At 45.1% G+C, this 26,737-nt stretch overlaps 1 protein-coding gene across 1 annotated transcript in view; it reads right to left on the reverse strand.

Moving 5' to 3' along the window:
* The window catches only part of LOC311244205 (serine/threonine-protein kinase WNK2), a 143,095-nt gene that overhangs the window by 74,532 nt on the left and 41,826 nt on the right, over positions 1–26,737 (reverse strand). Inside the window, exons 4-6 of the mRNA XM_084333612.1 lie at positions 14,364–14,536; positions 13,681–13,901; positions 5,393–5,550 (exon numbers count right to left, since the gene is read on the reverse strand). Of these exons, the coding sequence (XP_084189738.1) occupies positions 5,393–5,550; positions 13,681–13,901; positions 14,364–14,536 (552 nt within the window). The remainder of the gene's footprint in view (positions 1–5,392; positions 5,551–13,680; positions 13,902–14,363; positions 14,537–26,737) is intronic.

Below are 26,737 nucleotides of genomic sequence, written 5' to 3' on the forward strand. Positions count from 1 at the left end.
AAGAACGCCACACAGAAAACGGACCTATACACTCAAAACAGTCCCCTGGGCGCTCTCAGCAACACCTCTACCATCTCTCCCTGGGCGCTCTCAGCAACACCTCTACCATCTCTCCCTGGGCGCTCTCAGCAACACCTCTACCATCTCTCCCTGGGCGCTCTCAGCAACACCTCTACCATCACTCCCTGGGCGCTCTCAGCAACACCTCTACCATCTCTCCCTGGGCGCTCTCAGCAACACCTCTACCATCTCTCCCTGGGCGCTCTCAGCAACACCTCTACCATCTCTCCCTGGGCGCTCTCAGCAACACCTCTACCATCTCTCCCTGGGCGCTCTCAGCAACACCTCTACCATCTCTCCCTGGGCGCTCTCAGCAACACCTCTACCATCTCTCCCTGGGCGCTCTCAGCAACACCTCTACCATCTCTCCCAATTCACCGTCTATGGAGAAGCTTATACGTGATGACATCAGCACTTTTGGGGGGGGATTTGGGGGGAGACTGTCATGGTTTTTGCTTTATTTTTCCTTTCTGTGAGGGATAGCCGTCAATAAATGGCCTCTGTGGTTGACTGCCTCATGGGTCGGCAGGTGTCTGGGCTTGATTAATAATAATAATAATGGATTGGATTTATATAGCGCTCTTCTCTGACTCAGAGCGCTTCACAGAGTCCATTATTCGTTCATACACAGTCATCCCGGTGGTGGTAAGCTACAATTGCAGCCAGAGCTGCCCTGAGGCAGACTCACGGAAGCGTGGCGAATAATCAACGCCTACGGCCCCTCCGACCACCACCAACATTCATTCACATGCATACACACTCATACGAGGCAAGTAGGTTAAGTGTCTTGCCCAAGGACACAACGGCAGTGGGATGGACATGGGCTTGAGCGGGATTCGAACCACCAACCCTTCGATCATTGGATGCCCCGCTCTACCCCTGAGCCACGCCGCCCCACATTCTGATTCAGTGCAGCTGTGCCTATGGCAAAGCTGAGTCTATTTAAGTTTGGATCTCGCAGTGTCAACAGCTTTTTCATTTCCTTGTGTTGGCTATCCTTCTGGTCAGGCTTGTTATTATATTGAAGTGTAGTGCTCAGCCCTATTCAGCATTTAGCCTTCTTTGTAGCCATTCTTGTTTTGGGGCTACTGGCTTTATTTTACACTTTGTTTAATAGAGGCTGAGCCCTTTATGGTAGTGTTTCTTGCGTTCTTTTGGAACTGTCCTTTGCCTACTACGGCATATAAACTCCCTTGGTGGAGGTTTATTGTTTTATGTTTTCAATATAAACTCTGTTTTTAGGAGTTGCCTTTGTGGCTTATTTATTTTTCTACAATACCTCTTTGAGTGTCGTCCTGTTTTTTTGGACTTTACTTTTCTTAAATACCCACTTTGAAGCTTCCACCTGTAAAGGTTGGTTTTTGTTTATTTCCCCCCTTCTCCTTAACACATTGACTGCCACGCTTCTATCCATCAATGTATGATCACTGCCACCAGTCTAAGCCTATGGAGATGTTCACCTTATTTGCAGGGCTATAACTTTTTAAATTGTATTGCTAAATTGACATTACTATGGCCCATTCAACATCGATTATCTATCGTTCAGGATGTAGGAACGTTATACTTTTTCATTCATAGATTCTTCCAAAAATACCGTCTAGAATATAAGTATGTTTTTATCGTTTTCTGCAGTAATTCCTAGAACGTGAGCTATAGGCCTAAACGCATATATAGATTATCGATTGCCGTTTCTTCCCTAGACACGCTATATTAAGAAATTCAAATGTACATGATTGGTATAGTTTTTTTTTTGATCCACTTTTTCTCCCATTTTCTATATTTTCTCCCATCCCAATTTTGTATCATCCAATTCAACCCTCCCCTGTCACGGACGCTGTTTCTTGCCTCCCACAAGCCGGCTGCAATGTGGACTAAGTCATACGTAGCACAAGTCCCCTCCGGTACTTGAGGTAACAGCAGTCGCATCTTTTCACCTGCGTAGCTCGATCTCTCAGTGGCGAGGAGTAACGCGTGGGAGGCTCACGCTGCCCCCGACACTTCCTGATTCTACTGCGCAGGCGCACCAACCGACCTGTAGGAGTCGCTGTCCACAACGCCCGATCCCCACCCATCAGTTTCCCACCCCCTAATACGGCCAATGTGTATTAGTACGGACGACCAGCTAAACTGAAAGCAAATGTGGAGCGCTGGGCTCGAACTGACGAGCCCAGCGTCTCCAGCATTTCGTGGCGAGCGCCTTGCCCACTACGCCACGTAGCCGCCCCAAGATTGGTATAGTTATGCTTCATCATGCGTGAAGGAAAGGGGGGGGGGGGGGGGGGGGTCGTTTATAATTCCTTGATCGTCACTAACTGCTTTATGTAGTATGGGTTGATTTATTGATCAGATAGTTTGTAAATAAAGAAATGTACAATTGGGCTGAAAATAACGTTAGTGTCCTCTTACCGTGCGTCAAAGAGACTGGCGGTGAAAGATCCCAAGTATAGGACGTCGATCGCCTAGGTCCATTTCCGGTTTGTATGTCGCAATAAACGCCGAAATCATATCGATTATTAAGTTTAGAAAGCGATCCATTATGTACATTGTGTCTGTCGGGAGCCTTGCAACGATATCTGACGGCCGGATGAATTTAATCGACGCACAGCCCCCATATCCTGTTTGCCAGTGTAACTCGCCCGACCATCCACCAGGCGGCGGTATTGAGCCGTCGTTGCCTTCACCTTTAGGGTCCAGCTGGAGCGTTGCGGGTGTATATATGAATTACGAATGCCAAAAAATGAAATATTGATCTCAATAACGCTGTACAGCGAGGTCTGGCGGTCAAAGCATGGCGGGCAATAGCGCTTTAAAGCGTTTCCGGCGGTGGATGTGTTAAAGAGTCCCTATTATCTGCTCGTGACCCACACACACATGCAGCCCTTACAGAGAGAGAGTTGTTAAAAATGTCCCCCAATATGTTTAGACCACAGGAATAACATGTATGAATTCTCATACTGGGTGGTTTCCCCTTCGAGAGCAGATCACACATTCCAGCTCCGCTGAGGCTGTCCAGGGTGAAAAATCAATAACCATTCCATCAAATCAGGAAAAGACAGCTTGCCGCATTCTACTCTAGCCGGGAAAACACTCGACAGGAATACCATGAAGAGTGATACCAGAATGTAACCAAACTACTCATCTAAGCCAATAACTCTAAATTCACACTATTAATAATAATATATTCAATTTGTAGGGGTACTTTATATTTGTGGAACAAATCTCAAGGCGCTACAGTGTAGAGAAGAACATAAAAACTAGTAAGAGAGTAAAAGAACATGGAATGTGAAGGACTTAAAACTAGTAAAAGAACATAAAATGTTGACCTTGTTGAGGGCATCGAGGACCATTCACAGTTCAAGCTCACGGTGATGCAATCTTCCATCAACACAACGCAGCTACTTCAAAAGATATTCTAAAATATATCTGTGACCTCGCTGTGCTCGCCTCACCAGCACGGCTTTCCCTGAATTATTAAAAATAGCTTCCTCTCTCTCGGCAGGACTCAGCAGACCACATTCACTTCATATCTTGTACACTTTTAATGCAGGATCCCAAAATAAACTAAGAGTTATTTTCGGAGCATTATTGTGGGCCCTTTGTGTTTTACATTTGTCTGCAAGACTGTAGAGCAAGACTTTAAAAAAAAATAAGTTTGCCTTTCTATAATTTTCCCCCATCCCCCAATTTAGTTGTTAAGCCAATTCCCTTCCTGGTCGTTGCACTGCCCTACTGTCGGTCTGGGGAGGGTGTGTAGACTACCACATGCTGCCCTACTGTCAGTCTGGGGAGGGTGTAGACTACCACATGCTGCCCTACTGTCGGTCTGGGGAGGGTGTGTAGACTACCACATGCTGCCCTACTGTCAGTCTGGGGAGGGTGTGTAGACTACCACATGCTGCCCTACTGTCAGTCTGGGGAGGGTGTTGACTACCACATGCTGCCCTACTGTCAGTCTGGGGAGGGTGTAGACTACCACATGCTGCCCTACTGTCAGTCTGGGGAGGGTGTAGACTACCACATGCTGCCCTACTGTCGGTCTGGGGAGGGTGTAGACTACCACATGCTGCCCTACTGTCGGTCTGGGGAGGGTGTAGACTACCACATGCTGCCCTACTGTCAGTCTGGGGAGGGTGTAGACTACCACATGCTGCCCTACTGTCGGTCTGGGGAGGGTGTAGACTACCACATGCTGCCCTACCGTCAGTCTGGGGAGGGTGTAGACTACCACATGCTGCCCTACTGTCAGTCTGGGGAGGGTGTTGACTACCACATGCTGCCCTACTGTCAGTCTGGGGAGGGTGTAGACTACCACATGCTGCCCTACTGTCAGTCTGGGGAGGGTGTAGACTACCACATGCTGCCCTACTGTCGGTCTGGGGAGGGTGTAGACTACCACATGCTGCCCTACTGTCGGTCTGGGGAGGGTGTAGACTACCACATGCTGCCCTACTGTCAGTCTGGGGAGGGTGTAGACTACCACATGCTGCCCTACTGTCAGTCTGGGGAGGGTGTAGACTACCACATGCTGCCCTACTGTCAGTTTGGGGAGGGTGTAGACTACCACATGCTGCCCTACTGTCGGCCTGGGGAGGGTGTAGACTACCACATGCTGCCCTACTGTCGGTCTGGGGAGGGTGTAGACTACCACATGCTGCCCTACTGTCGGTCTGGGGAGGGTGTAGACTACCACATGTTGCTCTACTGTCGGTCTGGGGAGGGTGTAGACTACCACATGCTGCCCTACTGTCAGTCTGGGGAGGGTGTAGACTACCACATGCTGCCCTACTGTCAGTCTGGGGAGGGTGTAGACTACCACATGCTGCCCTACTGTCGGTCTGGGGAGGGTGTAGACTACCACATGCTGCCCTACTGTCAGTCTGGGGAGGGTGTAGACTACCACATGCTGCCCTACTGTCAGTCTGGGGAGGGTGTAGACTACCACATGCTGCCCTACTGTCAGTCTGGGGAGGGTGTAGACTACCACATGCTGCCCTACTGTCGGTCTGGGGAGGGTGTAGACTACCACATGCCTCCTCCGATACATGTGGAGTCGCCAGCCGCTTCTTTTCACCCGACAGTGAGGAGTTTCACTGGGGGAACGTAACCAGAGTCTCTGCGGTGGCAGGAGAGTGCTTAGACCTCTACGCTACCCAGCGGCACCAGAGCAAGACATTTTATTTGCATGTATATCGTTATTGGCATATGGGTGGTGAGAGTAGTGTGTGCAGTAGTTCATTTTCACTACTGCTGGTGAGCGTTTGGATCCGATTGGGTTTTTGGAGATGTGACCCGTTTGAGTTCTGTTGCGTTTGTATGGGGCGGCCGGACTCACGCTGGTGACTTTGCGGTAGATCTGGGCGGCGTTCTGGCACTCGGAGTACGGGTATTCCGACGTGGCCATCTCCAACATGCACATCCCGAAGGCGTAGACGTCCACGGCCTCGTCGTAATGCTCCTCGTACATCTCTGGAGCCATGAACTCCGGGGTGCCTGGAGAGAAGGGAGGAGGTCAGAGGTCAAAAGGCTAATTGTAAAGTTAAAGTAAAATTGTCAATACATGAAAGAAAATATGATTTGAGAGATATTTGTAAATTTACTGTTCAAAAAGCTAAGAAAGGGATTAAAAGGAGGTGTATTTCTATTATTGGGGTTAACTTGTGGAACAATGCTGATATACAGTTAAGAATGAGTCATTCGCTTTTGGTTTTTAACAAAATGGTTTGTAAAGCTATTTTTGAAAACTACAAAGGTGAATAATACTTTTTTTTGCTATTTTCTTTTAGAATACTGTTTGAGTCTTAATTCTGTTAAGAATATAGGACAGGCAGGGCGGTCAGGTGGCGTAACGGAGATTGCGTTCGTCACCAACCCCGGAGCGGCTGGATTCGCCTGTTCGAATCCAGCTCACAGCTCCGGGGTTGTCACCAGCTTGGCTGGCCGTTCACACTAATACAATTGGCAGTATTAGAGGGCGGGAGAAGCTGGCGGGGTGGGTCCGTGTCGTTGTAAACAGCGACTCCTACAGTTCGGTCGGGGCGCCTGCTAAGCGCGGATAGGATCTAAGTGGGATAGTGCGATCCTTCCACACGCTATGCCCCCTCAGTGAGAATCCGCGCTGCCAGGTGAAAAGAAGCGGTTGATTGGCTGGACGTGTGTCGGAGGAAGCACGTGATAGCCTCCACTCTCCCAGACCGACTGTGGGGGGTAAGTGCGCAGTGACCAGGAAGGGGATTGGGAATTGGCATAACGACTAACATTGGGATGGGAGAAAATCGGAGGAAAAAGGAGGGGGGAAAAGAATAAAAAAAAAAAAAAAAAAAAATAGGACAGGCATATATAAGCATTATGCTTCAGTCTGTACCTTTTCAGTCACTCTAAAATAAAATATTGTTAAATGATGGTGTATATTGTATTGTGTGAGATGATGACTGAATAAACTACTACTACTACTACTACTAAAACACTTTAGATGAAGGCGCTATATAAAATGCGCCATTTACCATTAACCAAAGGGCAAGTGATTTTTAATCACATCTATACACAAGACGGTAGGGCTCTCAACGAATATTCTATAGTCAAATTAATAATTGACTGTGAAAATTGACATTCTATTGTGGGGGTAAAAAACAGCCCCCGGCTGTCTTCCTCTCAACGTCTCACGCGGGCCTGCCAGACGGGCCTGCCAGACGGGACACACGAGACCACCACCGCGTGCTGCGATGACAGAGAGTTCAGAACTCAGTTTGATTTGCACTCCGAGCGTCGATCTAAAAGCCTCCGTTTGGATCAAGTTGTGGAACCGTGAGACAAAGTGTTTTTTTGGGATGACATTTTTTCATTATAGACTTCGACAAAACAACAACAACAATTTGACATAACATAAGACGACATAGTACGGAAAGCAAGAAACATAAAAAGAGACAATAGCAAAACAGACCAAACCAAAACTAAATAACATAAAACCCCACTTACCCCCCCCTCCCCTGTTCACCACATAATACCACATAAAACTAAACTAACGTTTTAAGGCATTCAGCGAGCGCCACCCACATCTCCAGTGTCGATTCCTTCGGCCCATGCACCCGGGCTGTGGAAAGTTCTAGATAGACTATGTCCATGTTAATATCCATGCCCTACGAGAGAGGGAATGGGGGGGGGGGGGGGCTTCCAACGCATTGCCACCAGCTTTTTAGCAGCTGTAAACCCCGCCAGCAATGCTCGTCTCTTGATTACCGTTAAGCCCAGATTGGATATGTCATTCATCATGAGTGTAACAGCTGCATGAGGTACATAATATTGGTCTCAAATATTTCGGAGAGGTTGGAAGCAACCATCTCCCAAAATGTTGCCACTGGGGGACATTCCCAGAAGATTTTATTTTACCTTTATTTTACCAGGTAGTCACTTGAGATCAATGATCTCTTTTTCAAGCAAAAAAAAATCTAAATATGCAAATAAGTTCCAACAGCCTGGGTGTTACATAAAGTGCAATTTGGGTTGAGTCACTTTCATCAAACAGAGCTTCCTCTTCCTGGAAGTCAGATCAGTTCTATGTGCAAAGTTAAAATCTATGTGTTGGTGGTCAGGATTCCTGGAAGCTAGTGATACGTTATCCCATACTTCCTGCCAGTCAAATTCTGGATCCAACTCTGGGATATCGGCTCTCCATATCGCATCCAATGCCAGGGGGCTATAACAAGCATGTGTTGGGAAATAAAATAATAAAGTTTGGAGACGAGACCACTCCTACCATTAGCGGAATTAAAAACTTTATAAAGCGGGTGAGAGGCCAGGGGAGTTTCTGGTGAAAGACCGCTAGCCCTCAAGGCTGACCTTAGTTGCAAATAAAAGAAAAAAGAAGAGCGAGGTAAATCAAACTGTGCATAATTCCTGAAATGAACGCAACCCCCCCCCTCCCCATATATGTTCCCCAATGTACGAACCCCTCTCGCACTCCAGCACAGAGATGTTGCAGGCAGCCAACCAATCAGTAATCTAGCATTATTAAATAACGGGGTACATGAGTTCCATGCGGAGGGACATCCGCTTCATTTCTCTTACATTGAATGATGGACATTAGTAGGGATGTACTATAGTAGGGATGGGTACCAGGGATGGGTACCAAATTCGGTACTTTTAAAGTACCGAAACACGTCGGTACTACAGAGTATCGATTCACGCGAGATACCGTTTAAAAAAAGAAAATATATATATATATATTTTTTTTTACACTTTTTTATTTATTTTTTTAAACTTTTTTCTTTTCATGTCAACGTTCACACGCACAATATACGCTTACCTAGGATTTGACTTGATTCAACAACAAAGCAGTCGGGGCAATGGCAAGCCGAAAACATTCGAAAATGTGGTTATTTGAAGTTTGGATTTTTTTTTTCACAACTGAGGTAACGGAACGACGTCGGTCACTCTCTTTGTCTGGGAATGCCCAAAACCAAATTTGGTCACGCCCCATTTTGCGCGACATCCAGACTTTTTTTACTGTCAGCGTTTGGGAATTTCATGTCGACAGGTAGGTGAAGTGAAATTATACTTATTTTAGAATATATATATCAAATTTCATGAGTATTCATCTATATTTAGTCATCTAAAGACTATTAGATATGAACGTATGTACCAGTAAAAAGTGGGAATCTCTAGAATGTGTTTTGGGCGACGGTCTTTACAAGTGTGCGGGTAGCCTCTCTAATCAACTTGACGTTATACACAACACTTTCTGTTGTCAGTAGATGGCAGAATTGGTTTAAAAGGTGAAAATTAGGGATGTCTGATATTATCGGCCTACCGATATTGGCATTAAAATGTGATATCGGCCGGTTACATTTCTATAACCTTTATTTACCCAGGCAAGCAAGTAAGAACAAATTCTGATTTTATGTATTGTCAAAAGTATGCATAATGTTATGTTAATTCCACAACAAGACATATGTAATGTTAATTACCTGAAATTATTCAGTTTTTTGGGGGGAAAACCCTGCATATATCGGTATCGGTTGATATCGGTATCGGAAATTAAGAGTTGGACAATATCGGTATAGGTAAAAAAGCCAATATCAAGCATCCCTAGAAATGTTATGACTACAAAATGACTACAAATCCCAAGACCTTTATCACCTAATAATAAAATCAAATCAAACCTAGTTGTTCACAGGTCAGCACCGGATTAGGAAAACGTGATCTCAACACAGGAGCGTTAAACTATTAATGCGACCTGCATATAGTGACCGAGAATGGTCACCTAATTATCTTAACAAAAGTGCATCATTAGCATTATGTTTGTTGTCTAAATGGGAACATAATTGTACAATTTAAGATTTGTATGTTATCCGCATATAAAAGGACAAATAAAACATTGTTAATTTGTAAGAAACCTCAATGAAAACGGCGCAGGGTAAGTTATATTCGCTATTGTTATGAAAATGTGATAGAATCCTATAAAAATGTGGACGCATTTGGTCACCGTGACGTTAGGTAGATTACATTTTTAGAGACTAAAGTACCGAAAAAAGGTACTGTTGGGTACCGGTATCGATTCACAGGTACCGGTACCGTATCGGTTCAAATGTGAACGGTACCCATCCCTATACTATAGAGCTGCACGATGCTTGCTAAAATGTGAATCAAGATTTTTCTCTCCAAGAATTGAGATCACGATTCTCACACGATTCTTATTTTTCGTCATAATTTAACAAAAAGTTAAGTAAAAAAAGAAAAAAAGATATATACCGTAATTGCCGGACTATAAGCCGCACCTGACTATAAGCCGCAGGTGTCCACTAGACGCCTGCGAGAGCGCCCCTGGTGGCCGTTCACTGTAAAAAATCCATAGATTAGCCGCATCGTTGTATAAGCCGCAGGGTTCAAAACATGGGTAAAAAGGTGCGGCTTATAGTCCGGCAATTACGGTATATATATATATATATTTTTTGTAAGAAATACAATAAAAAATCGGCACAATTTTGAAATGAGATCGCATAGGTCTATGAATCGAGATCGTGATTATTCTTTCTATTAATTGTGCAGCCCTAGTGTACTAGGCTCTCCTCTAGGGCGCGCCAGGATACCACTGCTTCTGGGTGGAACCAGGTTAACAATGGTCCGAGTGTGAAAGCCCAATAATAATATTTAAAGTTGGGGAGAGACAGTACATTGTACAAAAGTACATTGTCTGCATATAAGGAAATGTGATGCTGCGTTCCTTTGATAACATAGGCGACTGCCGAATGGTCTGTGCTAGCGGTTCGATGGAAAGCGCGAACAACAAAGGACTTAACAGACAGCCCTGCCTCGAACCTCTGGATATAGCAAAGGCTGGGGAACATAACCTGCCAGTAAGCACCATGGCTGTTGGGTTATTGTAAAACTCCTTACAATAAAGGTAAGCCCAGGCGGCTGGGTGGCGCAGCGTCACCAATGCAAGAGACTCCGGTCTCGAATCTGGGTGTCAGCGTTGCCTCCGGCCGTCCGTCATACTGGCTCAATTGGCAGAGTCAGCGGGTGGAAGTCGATGGGTGGTAATTTGGACGTTGTGGACAGCGACTCCTACAGGTCGGTTGGGGGACGCCTGCACAGCAGAGACAGGAAGTAGCAGGGGTAGTGTGAGCCTCCCATGTGTTACTCCTCGCCAATGAGAGTCCGCGCTGGCAGGTGAAAAGATGCGACAAGCTGCCTCCTTGTGTACCGGAGGGGACACGTGATGCAAGGCTTCTATCCTCCCTACAACCGACCAGTGGGGGGCATAGTCGAGCAACGTTCAAGACAGGGGAGGGGAGAATTGGAAACTCGAAATTGGGATGGGAGAAAAATAGAAAATAAGGAGGAAAAAGTGGATCCAAAAAAAATAATAAAGGTAAGCCCATCGCCCACAGCACCGACCACAAGAAGGGCCACTCCAGGCGGTCGAAGGCCTTCATGGCATCAAGTGAGAGAACAGCTGCTGGGAGAGGCAGGCTCCGTCAATGACATGCAACAGTGCCGTCCTTAATCGAAGAAAATATCATGTCAGATAAACAAGGGGCCGATCAGGTGCCAAAAGGTAACATAAAACTCCTTTACACATGTGCCGTGAGACAAATCTTGTATGCAAGATATATAAACTACAGCTGGCCTACCTTCTTTTTACGCCAAAGCTATTTTAAGAGTTCTAGCGTCAAGAACGAAAGTAACGTTATCCTACTTCTCAGTTTTGAGCACTTCCCTGTAAATCATCCCTCAGGGTAAAACTTCTAGATAATGAATAGAGACAGAAGCGTCATGCAGGTCCCCAATGGTGTCATTACTATTTCTCGTTTTATGTCAAGGAAGAGATATCGTTCCATGTTCACCACACCTTGTTCGGAGGCGCGTTGCCGTGTATGAATGTACGTTCTATATACCGTAAGCTTTCATTCATTTTGATCCGTCATTTGGCCTGTTCTCAATCTAGCACCAATTTCTCCTCACGCACAGAGAGAGCGAGAATACATTATTCTCTATGCATGCTGGTGTAGGTATGTTGATCTTAAAAAGGTAATTTAGACTTCCGGTTTGGCGAGGAGCGGGTGAGCAGCTGCAGAACAGAGCTCCCGGTCCAAAATTCAAGAAAGGTAATAAAAAGTTATAAAACACGATAAAAAGTAACAACAAAGATAAAAGAAAGATGATAAGACCCAGTGCACAAAACTCGAGGAGAAGTGAGAGAAGAGTGACCCCGACAAAGAAAATACGACGAAAGGAAAGGTACAACACGAGGGGATGACGCAGAAAGTAATACAATCTAACATAACGTTAGACCACAGCGAGGTCTGGCTGGAGACGGAGCTACAAGCTAACATGGAAGCTAACACGATGAATATGCAAGTTAGCATTGGGATCAGGCTAGAAGCAATACAGAACGCTAACGATGCTAACATGCAAACCAACACGCAGACTGGACTCGATGCAATACAGAATATTCAGAGGAGCATGAGGCTAATTCAAAAGAGGTAAAACAAACGACCCCCAAAAGAAGGACAAAGAGACGCTGGATAAAACCGGACCAACCAGGACTCGGGCACCGAGGTCAACCGGACCATCCAAGATGCAAGCACGGAGATCGCCCAGACCGGCCAAGGAGCGAGCATTGAGGCCACACACACCAACCGGGATTCAAGCACCGAGATCGACCGGACCAGCCAAGATTCAAATAACGAGATCTCACACACCAAACAGGACTCGAGCACTGAGGTCACACACACTGACCCAGTAGCGGCTGCTGGTTCTCTCTCCACTAGGGGCGCTATACCAAAACATTTTGCAAACATGTACAGTACCACGCAACCGACTCATGGCAAGACGTGAGCGATTCGACTCACGCTCACGGCAATGAATCGGCTCTTATGAACGAGTCGCTCAGCTGTTACTACAACAACACACAACCAGTCAAATAAAGTATAGTCTAATTCACAACTTGAAACACAATATATAAATAGCCCGGATTTCAACATAATAGTCATATTTCAACGCACAATGCGTTACGCACCGATTGGCTGCGACGGATACAGCGATCAAACCGTGACGCGCACTCAGAGCGCTATCGCGTCTAGCCCGGGCCGAGAAATAAAAAAAAATAATAAAAAAAAGAAAAGTGAGTCACTTCCTGTTCAAGAAAACTAGTATTTTTTTTTTTATATATAATAACGTTATATTGTGCATGGGAAACACAAACATACTTAAAATGAGTAAATATTATTAATTTTAAACATGTTTATATTATTTATAGGGCTATAAAACAAAAAACGTATTTTTCTTCTTCTCTCATATAACCAGGGTAGGGCCTGAGGGGGGGCGGCGCCCGAGCGCCCCTAGTGGCGAGCCGCCACTGCACTGACCATCGTTTTGACCCGGAGAGTGGGGTCTTGTGTGTTGTGGGGTCCATGTGCGGGGGGTGGGGTTCTTTGGGACATGGGAGGTAACGGGCTTGGCTCTGTGGGGGGGAGCCCCCTGCACTCTCCTCTACTGGGCCAGGCCCAATCAATTCAAGGGACCTGTGTCGCTGGGGCCCGGCTCCGTGTATAGAGGTCCTGGGATATGGGGGAGCCCTATCTCTCGGGTGGATGGCGGGAGGGGGGGGATATTTCTTTATTATTTCTGTTATTTGAATGTATTGTCTGATGTATGTTTGTAAACTAAAACTAAAACTGCAAATAAAAATGTAAGTTTAAAAAAAATAAAAAGGAAATTTATTTTGTTTACATAATGCGCAATAATAGCTGGTTCGAGATACGAATGGTTCGAACCTATGTGATTTTCTTCAGAAGGAATAGTCAAATGTAATTTTTGGGCCGATACAAGACGGTCTAACGGTTAACCATTTCACTACCACACTACTAAAGAGTTAACCCTTTCACTACGACAATACAGAAGGTTAACCCTTTCACTACCACACTACCAAAGAGTTAACCATTTCACTGCGACAATACAGAAGGTTAACCCTTTCACTACCACACTACAGATGGTTAACCGTCTGTAGTGTGGTAGTGAAAGGTTAACCTTCTGTAGTGTGGTAGTGAAAGGTTAACCTTTTGTAGTGTGGCAGTGAACGGGTTAACACGGCGCTCTTGGTCTAAGTTGTTCTCGTCTCACCGATGACGCTCTTGGCGAAGGACGCCCTCTTGAGCGTGGCCAGGCCCAGGTCCCCGATCTTGACTGACCCGGTGGGGCCCGTGATGAAGATGTTGTCGCACTTGAGGTCCCGGTGGATGATGGGCGGGGCCCGGGTGTGCAGGAAGTGGAGGCCCTTCAGGATCTGCCGGCACCAGCTCCGCAGCACCTTGGGCTTCATGACCTTGAAGCGCTTCAGGTACCTGCGGGGGACAGAGACGCCACATGTCACTGGAGCCCCACTGCAGCGCTACAGCCATGGCTGCTTTTTTTATATAACAGCTTTTATCCAAAGCGCTTTACAATTTGTTACCCACATTTCACCCGTTCACTCACACATTCACACACCGACGGCGGAGGCGACCAGGCAAGGTGCCGACCTGCTCATCGGGAGCAATTAGGGGTTAAGTGTCTTGCTCAAGGACACATTGACACGCTGCCCGGGAGGAGCGGGAATCGAACCGGGAACCTCCAGATTGCCAGACGACTGCTCTACCTCCCGAGCCACTGTCGCCCCCGTATAAAACAGGCCTTCCTACTGGATCCCCCCTGCAGCGCTGCACAGCCATATAAACAGGCCTTCCTACTAGAATAGATAGGAGGGCTTTATAATGTAACACTTTATAATACAGGGTTGCCATCTTCCTCGCGGGCAGAGCGCTTACGTTTTGAGGGTTCCCGACGTCATGAGCTCCGTCACCAGGACGATGCACTTCCTCCCTTTCAGCGGCGACTCCCAGAAGTCGTAGAAGCGGACGATGTTGGGATGTTGGAGACCCTTGAGCATCTCCGCCTCCTCCTTGAAGCGCTGGCGCTCCACTTTGGTCAGCTTGCGGTCCTGAGAGAGAGAGAGAGAGAGAGAGAGAGAGAGAGAGAGAGAGAGAGAGAGAGAGAGAGAGAGAGAGAGAGAGAGAGAGAGAGATGGGGGGGAGAGAGAGAGAGAGAGATGGGGGGAGAAAAGAGAGGAGAGAAATTATTATAATGAACGTTTAGCCCTTGACATTTAAAATGCTGAGTGGGTTCCTCTAATAGAACAGTTTGCTCGTCAACAACGACCAGAGGAAGGAGTGTGGTCCTGCAGCACAGAGCCTAGTTTCATGTGTGTGAGAGACAGAGATTAGTGTGTGTACGTCCGGACGCCACATAGAGAGCGCTCTAATTGGATCATATGTAATGAACCCGGTGCTGATGACAGCCAGAAGTGTAGGAGCACCTGGTTGGAATCCAGGCCAGTGGCTTCCTCGAGCAAAGACAACCTCCCTGTGAAGTGATTGTTATAAAAACTAATGTGAAAATACTGGAGGTTGTTGTGAACAAACAGAGCGCGCTCCTCTGTATAATTAGCGGACATGATGGAAGACGTTGGCTGACGGCCCCCCCCCCCGGGGAGCACGGCGTCGTGCACTCTTCCACGGCCGCCGATCACAGAGGACCAGCGCCGCTTGGTCACGACGGGTTCACGCGTCATCAACACACAGTCACACACACACACCCACCCTGAACCCACTGCAGCAAAGGTCACAGTTCATCGATCTCTCTTCTTCCTTCTCCATCTCCCTCACTCACTTGCTTGCTTTTCTCGCCCACTCCCCCATGCTGCCTTCCCCTCCCCCATATCTGCAATATATCTCTCTCTCCCCCTCTCTGCACCCCCTGCTCACGACAACCACGCCCTGCTCCACCCCCCAACATCCTCAACTGCTCCTTCATCACTGCTCCCTCTCAATCCCTTCCCCTCTCTCTCTCTCTCTCTCTATCCCTTCCCCTCTCTCTCTCTCTCCATCTCTCTCTAAAACGCTGAGCCCGCTCTGAGAGAGCATCACGATCTAGGTAGCGCTGATGGTTCCCTTTGCGTGATATCCGTTTTAAAAACCCTAAGAGCTATAGGAGTATAGGGCTTATGTAACCCATGCAACACTTTAACACACCGTGCTAAGCATGCATGGCGCCGCCACCCCCCCCCGCCTCCCGCCCAACCCCTCAGAGAATTCCACGTGTGTGGTGGAATGTAACGATCATATCCAAGTGAGATCTGATCCATTTCATTATTGAACCAAGATGATCGATCGCTCTGTGACAAAAGAAAATTGAAATAAGGAATAAGCCGAGACTTAAAACAATAAATATGAACTGTGATGTTTTGTGGAGTGAAATAGGGGCGATATGATAAGGCATGACGTGTGTGTGGGAGCATGTGTGTGTGTGTGTGGGAGCATGTGTGTGTATGTGTGTGTGTGTGTGTGTGTGTGTGTGTGTGTGTGTGTGGAGCATGTGTGTGTGTGTATGTGTGTGGGAGCATGTGTGTCTGTGTGTATGTGTGTGGGAGCATGTGTGTGTGTGTGGGAGCATGTGTGTGTGGGAGCGTGTGTGTGTGTGTGTGGGAGCATGTGTGTCTGTGTGTATGTGTGTGGGAGCATGTGTGTGTGTGTGGGAGCATGTGTGTGTGTGTGTGGGAGCATGTGTGTGTGTGTGTGTGTGTGTGTGGGGGGGGGTATTCTCACCGCGCTCCTCTGAAGTCCTATAAATAATTCAGTGCAGCAGAGAGCCCGTTCCACTGAGCGGAGGCAGACTGAGGCTGGCAGGCAGGCAGGCAGAGAGGGATGGGAGGGATGGGGCAGAGTTGTCCCCAAATGCACTCTGCTGCACTGGAGGACCACAGGCAGGGGGGGCGGGGGGGGACTCTAGCTCAATCAGCGCCGGAGCAATATGCGTGATATCAGATATGGGTCTGAAAGTAAAAGGCCAGCCTTTCGGGACTAATTTTGCGATATTTCATGATCTTTGCGGAGCTATTTCTAATTCTATATTATAGCTATGGGGAAATGGTTCGGCTCATTTGAAAAAACGGTTGGTTTCTCTACATGCCTTCGTTCGTTCACAATTCCAAGCTAAACATTTTAAAGGGGGGGAGGTCAAACATCTCTCTCTCTCTCATCCCTATTCTCTCTCTCATTCACCCACCCATCTCCTCTCTTTTCTGGTTTTGCTCTCAGTAGACGGGGAGGGGGGGGGGGGGGGGCTCCTGCATAATTCAGGCGCCACATTGTTGTGCACGTTCAGACATGTTGTGCACGTTCAGACGTGTTGTGCACGCTCAGACGTGTTGTGCACGTTCAGACGTGTTGTTGTGCACGTTCAGACGTGTTGTGCACGCTCAGACATGTTGTGACGTGTTGTGCACGTTCAGACGTGTTGTGACGTGTTGTGCACGTTCAGACGTGTTGTTGTGCACGTTCAGACGTGTTGTTGTGCACGTTCAGACGTGTTGTTGTGCACGTTCAGACGTTGTTGTGCATGCTCAGACGTGTTGTGCACGCTCAGACATGTTGTGACGTGTTGTGCACGTTCAGACGTGTTGTGACGTGTTGTGCATGCTCAGACGTGTTGTGACGTGTTGTGCATGCTCAGACGTGTTGTGCACGCTCAGACATGTTGTGACGTGTTGTGCACGCCAGACATGGCAAGACTAAGGCTGAGACGATATGGCATTTGGAAGAATCGATAAATCGGGTAAAAATTATCGATAAATATCTATATTTACTTCACTGTCTTGAGTGTGTTTGTCTGTCATGTTGGTATACCGTTTGTCATGTTTGTACAATGTTCTGAAAAATGTAAAATAAAATATATAAAATAAAGATCTCCCCACGTATTGACAGTAGTATTAGCCAGCAGCAGCAGCAGACCTGCATTGAGCTAGAAATGATCCACTGAGTGAACGAGTGCTTATTAGTAGGACATTTGTGATGTCACAGTATGATGTCATAATAGAACATTCTAGAACATTTGTGATGTCACAGTATGATGTCATAATAGAACATTCTAGAACATTTGTGATGTCACAGTATGATGTCATACTAGAACATTCTAGAACATTTGTGATGTCACAGTATGATGTCATAATAGAACATTCTAGAACATTTGTGTATCTAGTCAACAATTGGCTCAGATCTTTTAACAGATCTTTCTCATTGTGCATCTTGGAACAGGGCCGTTTGGCTACAAATCGAGGACATTTTGGTCCATAGGGAAACCTGCATTTCTCAAACAAGATGCTTTGTCGACCGTTTTGCTGTGGAAAGGTGAGTGTCCACAACGGCTAGCTAGCTGTCCTCTGGAGGAATACAGACCCTCTCCCGTTGGCCAGAGGTGCACAGGCATCACCCACACATTCACAATTTCCCTGCGCGGAATTGTCTAGTCTTCTGTATTTATTTATATTTTTTGAGAAATGGTAACTTGGTGATCCTTTTCTGTATTTAAAAGAAATACATGATTTTCTGTTTTTGAGAAATGGTCACAAATATCCAAATATGCAATTTTAATGGAAAACAGTGCAGCTGCAACAGATAGCACTAGTGATAATTTTCTGTAATTTTATAAAAAACATATATGCTATTTGATTTACTACTACAAGCAGTGTAATGTCAACAGTACTAAGCCATTTAGACCTGAAACGCCATTTAGACCTTATTTTGAAAGCAAGCACTTTTGTCATCATTGTAGCAAAAAAGACAGGACCGGTAAAGTCTTTATCGTATATAGGGGTGCCCTGGAATATTTTATTGGACACAGGGGTGCCTTGGCAGCAGAAAGGTTGAGAACCCCTGATTTAAACAACAAATGTATGTTTATTTTGCAGCAATTCTTTGTTGTTGCCGCCTACTGCCTACCTACTGTGAATTGTACCTAAACTGCACCTCGTCCATTTATGCCTTGCACTATATTGTATTGTATATTAGTACACTGCACAGTATTGTATATTGTATGGTAACTACGTCTACGAACATTGTACATATGTCAAAACTGAACACTGTGACCTCTTTTTTTACTTCTAATTTTTACTATGTTTTTATTTCATACTTATCTTGTCATGCACAGTCTCTGGAGCGCAACAGTAAGAAGCATTTTGTACAAAAGTATTCTGTACTTCTGTATGACAACTATTAAAGAAACTTGAAACTTGAAACTTGAAACATCTTTAGTGTTACAGATTTCCCCATTCAAAACGACCACAGTGATCCTTCTCATGTTACAGTCGGTGGTCTCTGGATGTGATGTGGAATATGAGTGCACTGCATATTGAATGCACAGTGCAGAGTTGCAATTCAACTGAATTTACATGAAATGGGGATGTTTTAACTAAAACATACCACAAGACCTAGTATTTTAGTATAGTATAAACTTAAAAAAAAGATTATTACACATGCAAAACAAGTTATAAGTGATGCCACTTATCGATTTCACGCAGTTATCGATAAATCGATAAGTGGTCTCAGCCTTAGGCAAGACACAGACGAGACACAAGAGCAAGCGGAGACGTTAGAAGAACATGCATGTTCCCAGACGTGCACACATATGTTTAGTCTGGTGTCCGGTGAGAGTGGCAGCGTGCGAGAGCAGCTCCTCCCTTTTCCCCAGTGGGTGGTGAGCTGGATAATCCAGAGGTGGTGGCTGAGAGGAGGATGAGGGAAACGGCTAGAAGCCATCCTGGAGAACCCCTCCCACTAGGGCTGCGCGATTCTTGCTAAAATGTGAATCACGATTTTTCTCTCTTAAGAATTGAGATCACGATTCTCACACATGATTCTTATTTTTTCAATAAAATCATTTATTGCACTCTTTCTTAAACAGACAACATAACATATATGAAAGTGCTGGACTTAAACTTAAAAGTCTCTTGTAACCTACAAAATAACTCAAGTCAGAATCGCCATCATTTAAAAAAGTGAAAAGTAAAAAAATAAAAATTATATATTTTTTTATATATATAAAATAGTCATAATTTAGAAATGAGATCGCATAGGTCTATGAATCAAGATCACGATCTTTTTTCGATTAATCGTGCAGCCCTACCTCCCACCCCCTCTATGAGGAGCTAGCCAGAATGAAGAGCACGTTCAGCCAAAGTCTCATCCCCCCCGACACACCACAAACCACCTGTCCTTTATACCGGCAGCCATCAGGCTCTTCAACCAAGGGCTCGGACGGCCGGCTCTGCTGCCAGGAGAACTATCGCTGTCAGAACTCGGGACGTGAGAACTAGAGACTCATATCCATGTGCACTCACTGGACTATCTTGTATTTTGTACTTTTTATATTGTATTTGTATTTTATATTCTATCTATAGTAGGCCCGTCACCGACTAAAGATTTGTATTAGGGGTACACCGATATATCGGTCGGGTATCGGTATCGGCCGATAAGTGCCTTGTTGACTGCCATCGGCCTATCGGCCAATAAGCTAAAATTTGCCAATGGCAGTGGCCGATAAATATCCGTCAATTTGTGTTGCGTCAATCTGGTCCACACGTTCAAACTTTGAAAAAAGTTTCAGTCAAGGGCGGCTAGGTGGCGCAGTGGGCAAGGCACTCGCCACCAACGCAGGAGATGCTGGGTTCGAGCCCAGCTCTCGCCGTTGCTACCAGCTTGGCTGGTCGTTCATACTAATATAATTGGCAGTATTAGGGGGTGGGAAGCTGGTGGGTGGGGATCGGACGTTGTGGACAGCGACTCCTACAGGTCGGTTGGTGCGCCTGCGCAGTAGAATCAGGAAGCGACGGGGGCGGCGTGTCCCTCCCGCCTGTATCAGTTCCGCAACCATTTCCATTTCCAGGGTAGGCCTGATTGGCCGCGACAGGCACGTGACCCGCCGCGGCCACGCCCCACGGCAGCCCCAGGACGCGGCAACGTGAGGCTGCTGTGTTTCACCGCCGCTTTCCGCCTTCAACGCCGCAGCAGCAAATTGTCATCACTTTCCCCACTGAGTTACCATACGCTATACAATATACTATGCAATGTACTAATATACAATACGGCTCACTTTTCCCACTTCAATGACAGCCGCTGTTTAATAATATTGTCGAGGCGGAGCTCCGTCGCGGCAGCATTATGTAGCAGTAATCCCCCCTTTTTTACCATCGACAACTAGCTCAACTGGCAGCGCTGCCTTGCTGTGGATCCTGCGGTCCGTTGGTGACAAGTTCGATTCCCTTAATTTTTTTTTTTTTTTTTTTTTTTTAACGTGCATTCTTTCGCCGGTTAAGTTTAGGCATGTTAACTTTAAGCATTGTTTTCGGAGTTGCAGTGCAAATGCTTCTTACTGTTGCGCTCCAGAGACTGTTACTGTACCATACAATATACAATGCACCAATATACAATACGCTATAGTGCAAAGCAGAAATGGGATGAGGTACAATTTACAGTAAGGTGTATGCGTTGCAGTGCAAATGCTTCTTACTGTTGCGCTCCAGAGACTTGTTACTGTACCATACAATATACAATGCAATGTACCAATATACAATACGCTATAGTGCAAAGCAGAAATGGGATGAGGTACAATTTACAGTAAGGTGTATGCGTTGCAGTGCAAATGCTTCTTACTGTTGCGCTCCAGAGACTGTTACTGTACCATACAATATACTATGCTTAAAGTTAACATGCCTAAACTTAACCGGCGAAAGAATGCACGTTAAAAAAAAAAAAAAAAAAAAAAAAGTTTAAGGGAATCGAACTTGTCACCAACGGACCGCAGTATCCACAGCAAGGCAGCGCTGCCAGTTGAGCTAGTTGTCGATGGTAAAAAAGGGGGGATTACTGCTACATAATGCTATTAGTACATTGCATAGTATATTGTATAGCGTATGGTAACTCAGTGGGGAAAGTGATGACAATTTGCTAAAGCGGCGGTGAAACACAGCAGCCTCACGTTGCCGCGTCCTGGGGCTGCCGTGGGGCGTGGCCGCGGCGGGTCACGTGCCTGTCGCGGCCAATCAGGCCTACCCCGGAAATGGAAACGGTTGCGGAACTGATACAGGCGTCCCTCCCACGCAGACCCTCGCCGCTGAGAGATTGCACTGTGCAGGTGAAAAGATGCGACGGCTGCCTCCTCGAGTATTTAATTTGTTGCCATGCCTAAAATAATAGTCAAGCATAGGGCAAAAACATTTTCATAAATATAATTTTTTTGTTATATGGTTATAATAATTTTTTTTTTTTTTTCTTCTCTTCAACTTTTTCTCCCATTTTCTATTTTTCTCCCATCCCAATTTCGTATTGTCCCATTCTACCCTCCCCTGTCTCAAACGCTGTTAGGCCATGCCTCCCACAGGTCGGCTGCAATGTGGACCAAGCCTTGCATCACGTGTCCCCTGCGGTACTCGAGGAGGCAGCTGTCGCATCTTTTCACATGATATCTTTTCATATCGGTGCATCCCTAATTTGTATAGTCGACTTTGATTGGCCAAATCCTCTTTCAGTGCTGTGGGATATTGTGGATATCCTGAAGAATGTTCTCAGTCAACCGAGGTTCAGTTAATAACAAGGTTTATTAACTGGACAGATAGAAATATACATAGTAGTTAGAGAGAATGGCTGAGGGGCTCGCCCCAGGTGATCAGCTGAATGACCCAGGTAGAGACCGCGAATGCTGTCGGGAGGAGCCCTTTATAGTGAAAAAGGGGGAGGAGGGGGACCCATTTGATAGGTCAAATGGGTGGGGGGGGGGGGGGGACATAGGATATGGGACAAAGGGGAGGGGAGGGGGGTGTCTTTACATGAGTTGGGGAATGGATATATTATTCCACAGTGCCTCTGTGCCCGTTTTCTTAGGCAGTTAGCCTCACTGGTATGCGCGCCATTAGCGTTAGCCACACTTCTAGGCCTCTTTGATTTTGGAAAGAATGATAAAAAAAAAAAAGATAATAAGATTTTAAGGATTAATAAAGGATCATCTTATCTTATGTATGCATGCGCACACACACATCATGTTCTGTATATCACAGTAATATGTCTGAAGGGGTTCTCTCTATTGCCCGTTTATTGTGAGGAATTTCAGCTCCACAAACGCACTTATTTATTATTCCATCACATTCACACTGCAGTCGGCAGCACTGTAAACACAAGTTGTTTTCCAGGGATCTGAAGCTCATCTTATCTGAATGTGTGCTAGTAGGCGCTGGCCTAGGGAGAAGGCACAGCTGGCTACAGCAGCGTGTGCGGAGCAGCCTGGGCAAACACACACACACCACCCCACAAAGCAGGAAAACGGTGTGACAGGAAGTAATCCATAATAAAGCCGCCCACTACCTCTGTGTATTGAAGTCTATTAGTGGTGCAACTGGGCTGAGAGCTCACACACACACACAGCGACAGACCAGAACCCGATACGAACGAACACACACACTGGGTCTCTATTAGTGCGGCTGGGCTGGATGCTCAGTGCTCACACATAGCAGCTCACAGCGACAGACCAGAGCCAGATACTAAACACTAGGGCTGACCTCGACTAGTCCAATAGTCGACTAATTGATCGAAAGAAGCCGTAGTCGACTGCCAACCTCTTAGTCGAATGCAAAAAATATGTATATATTTTCATTTCATTTCATTTCAAACCTTTATTTATACTTGTGAAAGCACTGAGGTTTCCCTCATTTACAGTGATGACGAGTTAACAAAGGACACAAATATCATAACAGTTAATAATTACAATGAATTACAATTACTACAATGATGGATTAAAAACAATTACATGATTCAGTACATAGGTCAAGTGCAATGCCTTTAAACTCCATGATATATATATATATATAAAAAAATATATATGTAACGGTAGTCATATCGTCACCTTAAACGTCGATGCCCCGAGGGAGTTTGGAACCTGTGGTCTGGACGACAGCATAGACCACCACTATACCAAGAGGTGAATTCACTGCTTAGGCTAACTGCCTAAGAAAACAGGCACAGAGGCACTGAAAGAGGATTTCACCAGTCTAATGAACACAGTACTAGACAAATATCAAGATGTGTATCCCAATTGCATGCTTTCGCAGAGGACAAGGAGCCTTCAGTCGACTCCTTCAGACATTAAGCTGACCCCCCACAGCCCAAATGGAATGATACAAAAATTATAATATAATATATATATATTTTTTTTGCATTCAGGGGGGTAGTCGACTACCAGTCCACTATCGCCAAATTTTGGCCAATCAAAGTCGACTATACAAATCCTTAGTCGGGGACAGGCTAGGCTGGACAAGATATTTAAATGTTTTACTCTGGTGTTAAAATGTCTGTGAATATTGTTTTTATTATGTACTGTACAATCGTTGTTTCTGTAAATGAGGGAAACCTCAGATGCTTACAATTTTAAATAAAGGTTGAAATGAAATATGCCTCCTAAAGTGTGTAAACAGAAGTACAGGAAGTACAGGCTACAGGCGTTCCGGTTTCGACAAAACAATTATAGAAACGTGTGAAGTGCACAATATTTCCTCGTTTAAGCCACTGCAACGGCTTTGCCTGAAGAATTTACTACATGACCGGGACGTTCTAGCTTGTTTGCCGACAGGATTCGGGAAACGTTTGGTCCGTTCGGAGGCAGCTTACAGGGGAAGTACATACACCGGGAATTCTACCCCATAGACACTTTCGGCAGTAGTTCTTTACCAGTCTTTATCTCACGGAGGAGATAAAACTGGGAACACACACACGGGAACACACACAAGCTTACGGTAGTTCTCTTGCATTTCCAATTTATTTATTTAAATTATAAATGTATCAGGAATCGATAAGGGAACTAGGGCTGACCTTCGATTTTTTTTTTTTTGAATTCGAAGCTTCGAGGCTGAGATTCGATTTTAATTCGAAGCTTCGAAATTTACAATTTTTAAAATTTTAATTTTAAAAAGATTTTTTATGTTGTGGGACTTGTACAGCAATTTGTTCAATGCTGTAAAGTTTAAACCTTTTAAAATCTTAGACAAACGAAACACTTTGCTTTCATGAAATATTGTAAGCCGTCATTTGAGGCTTTATAAAAGCAGCACAATGAACACAAATCTGTCAGTGCCGAGTCCGACCTCATCTTAAATAACAAACAGCATTGCTTGTTGTAGTTAACAAAGAGAGGCAGAGTTGATTTAGCAAAAAAAAAATTAAAGAAATAATATTCATATATATATATATATTTTATTTTTTTATATATATAATCGAATTTTATTTTCATATTCGAATCCCATGCCCATCGAACTAAGCTTTGAAGCTTCGAAGTATTTAAGACAGCCCTAAAGGGATAATGGAATCGTATAGATAAAATCTCAATTCCCATCCCTAGTCAGTGGTTCAGTGGGATGAGGCGAATTCACAGAGAATGGATTGTGCGGTGTAATAGCACCCTTAACTACACGCGTTTAGCGTGCGGCATCTGCTCCGTCTTTGCGAGCCATTCACTAAGGATATTGCGCAGATGAGATACCAGCGCAAACACGCCCATAGGTGTGCAATTTGCTCCCGATTTGCTCCAGTGCAGTTGGCTCGCGGAGCAGTCTGCACAGCTGCCTGGCGCTGTTGGCAGATATCAGGGAGGGGACGATATAAACCCGAAATGAGGGAGAGGGAAACTCTTAAGTCCAATGCACACGGCAGGCCATTTTTGCCAGGCGACCGATAGAATGTTATTGCTTCCATTGTTATGAATGAGAGAATCCACACAGCAGGAGGTTTGAGCGACAATCGCGCAGCAAGTTCACAATGAGGAAATAACATGACTTCTGACTACTGGTGTATCATCTGTAATATAAATGTGTTTATAAATACATTCATTGATCAATAACCTATGTATTATTACCATGCTATTTATGTTAGTTATTAATTAACTACGTTAGTTAGTCATTTATATGTGCTGCTTAATATAGCCTACATAAACAGATCCGTCTATTTATTCGATACTCCCCATCAATCGACAATCATGACGTTGCATTACTGCTGACCAGCACACCTTTCAGGTTAACTGGTGAAAAACAAAGTTTAATTGGTAACGTTAGCAAGCTATAATCTCCAGACATGTTTTGGCCATTCAAGACCGTTTTCAAGTGTCCAATCTAAAGAATTTTGTTTGCTCATAAAATGCTTAAACTGTGATTATACGGAAAATGTTTAATCTCACCAAGTCCACACATCTTTTTTACATAGTTATTGTTATGTTTGAAGACTCAAGGTGTTCCATTAACGAAACCAATTGAACACCACAGATACCACAAATTCTTCTATGAAAGAGAGACATCAAGAGGTTTTGTTTCAGATTTTTATCATCAATTACTAACGTCCTCATATGAAACCCTCCACCTAGACTCCCGTCTGGAGGAGGGATATACCAGACCTGGAAAGTGATTTTGATTGGCAAGAAGCCTGGACAAATGTTCGACTCACATCAAGGAACCCGGACCATCAACAAATCAATCTTAACTATATTCACAGGACATACTTGACTCCTATAAGACTGAAAAAAATGGGTCTTATACAAGACTCCAAATGCTCCTTATGTACAAATGGGGACGAGGGGACATTTATGCACATGTACTGGGACTGCCCACCAGTTAAGATATTCTGGAAAGAGGTGACCCAGCAATTATCAAATCTCTTAACTTGGAATATACCTGTACACCCCTCTGTATTACTGCTGAATGATGTTTTTGAGTGTGCAGTACATCCACAGCTAAAGAGATTGGTTTTATCGGGTATCACAGTGGCTAAAAAGCTGATAGCATCACGATGGTTCCAACCGGAAAAAATTTGCCGAAAGGTCTGGATTATTACATATCTCGTTGTGATCTATCAAGAAATATCTACAGCAAGAATTTTGGGTCTCAATGAATCCAAAATGACATTGTGGTTAGAAGTGGTGGAGAAAATAAAAGCTAGCATATAATGGTAATGTCTGGTTAGGAGCGAGGGAAAATGGATGGATTATCCAATGGGGGGTCCGGGAGGGGTGGGTACGAGCTGGAGCATATGTGTGTAGGTTTTTAGATAACAGGTATTAAGGGTATATCCTATATAAGACAATTAACTAAAATGTGATTTCATTGGATGTGCACTGTCAACTAATGCTTGTATATCTTATCGTGTGTTGTCATGTTTGTTTATGTGTTTGTTTAAAATAAAAATAAAAAAATAAAAATACAAAAAAAAACTGTGATTATAATAGACAACTGTAAATGTATGTAATGTAGTGCACGGTCGGGGCCGTCGGTGCAGACAGG

This window comes from Notolepis coatsorum (assembly GCF_963971535.1).
Source record: "Notolepis coatsorum genome assembly, chromosome: 17".
Taxonomy (NCBI): Eukaryota; Metazoa; Chordata; class Actinopteri; order Aulopiformes; family Paralepididae; genus Notolepis; species Notolepis coatsorum.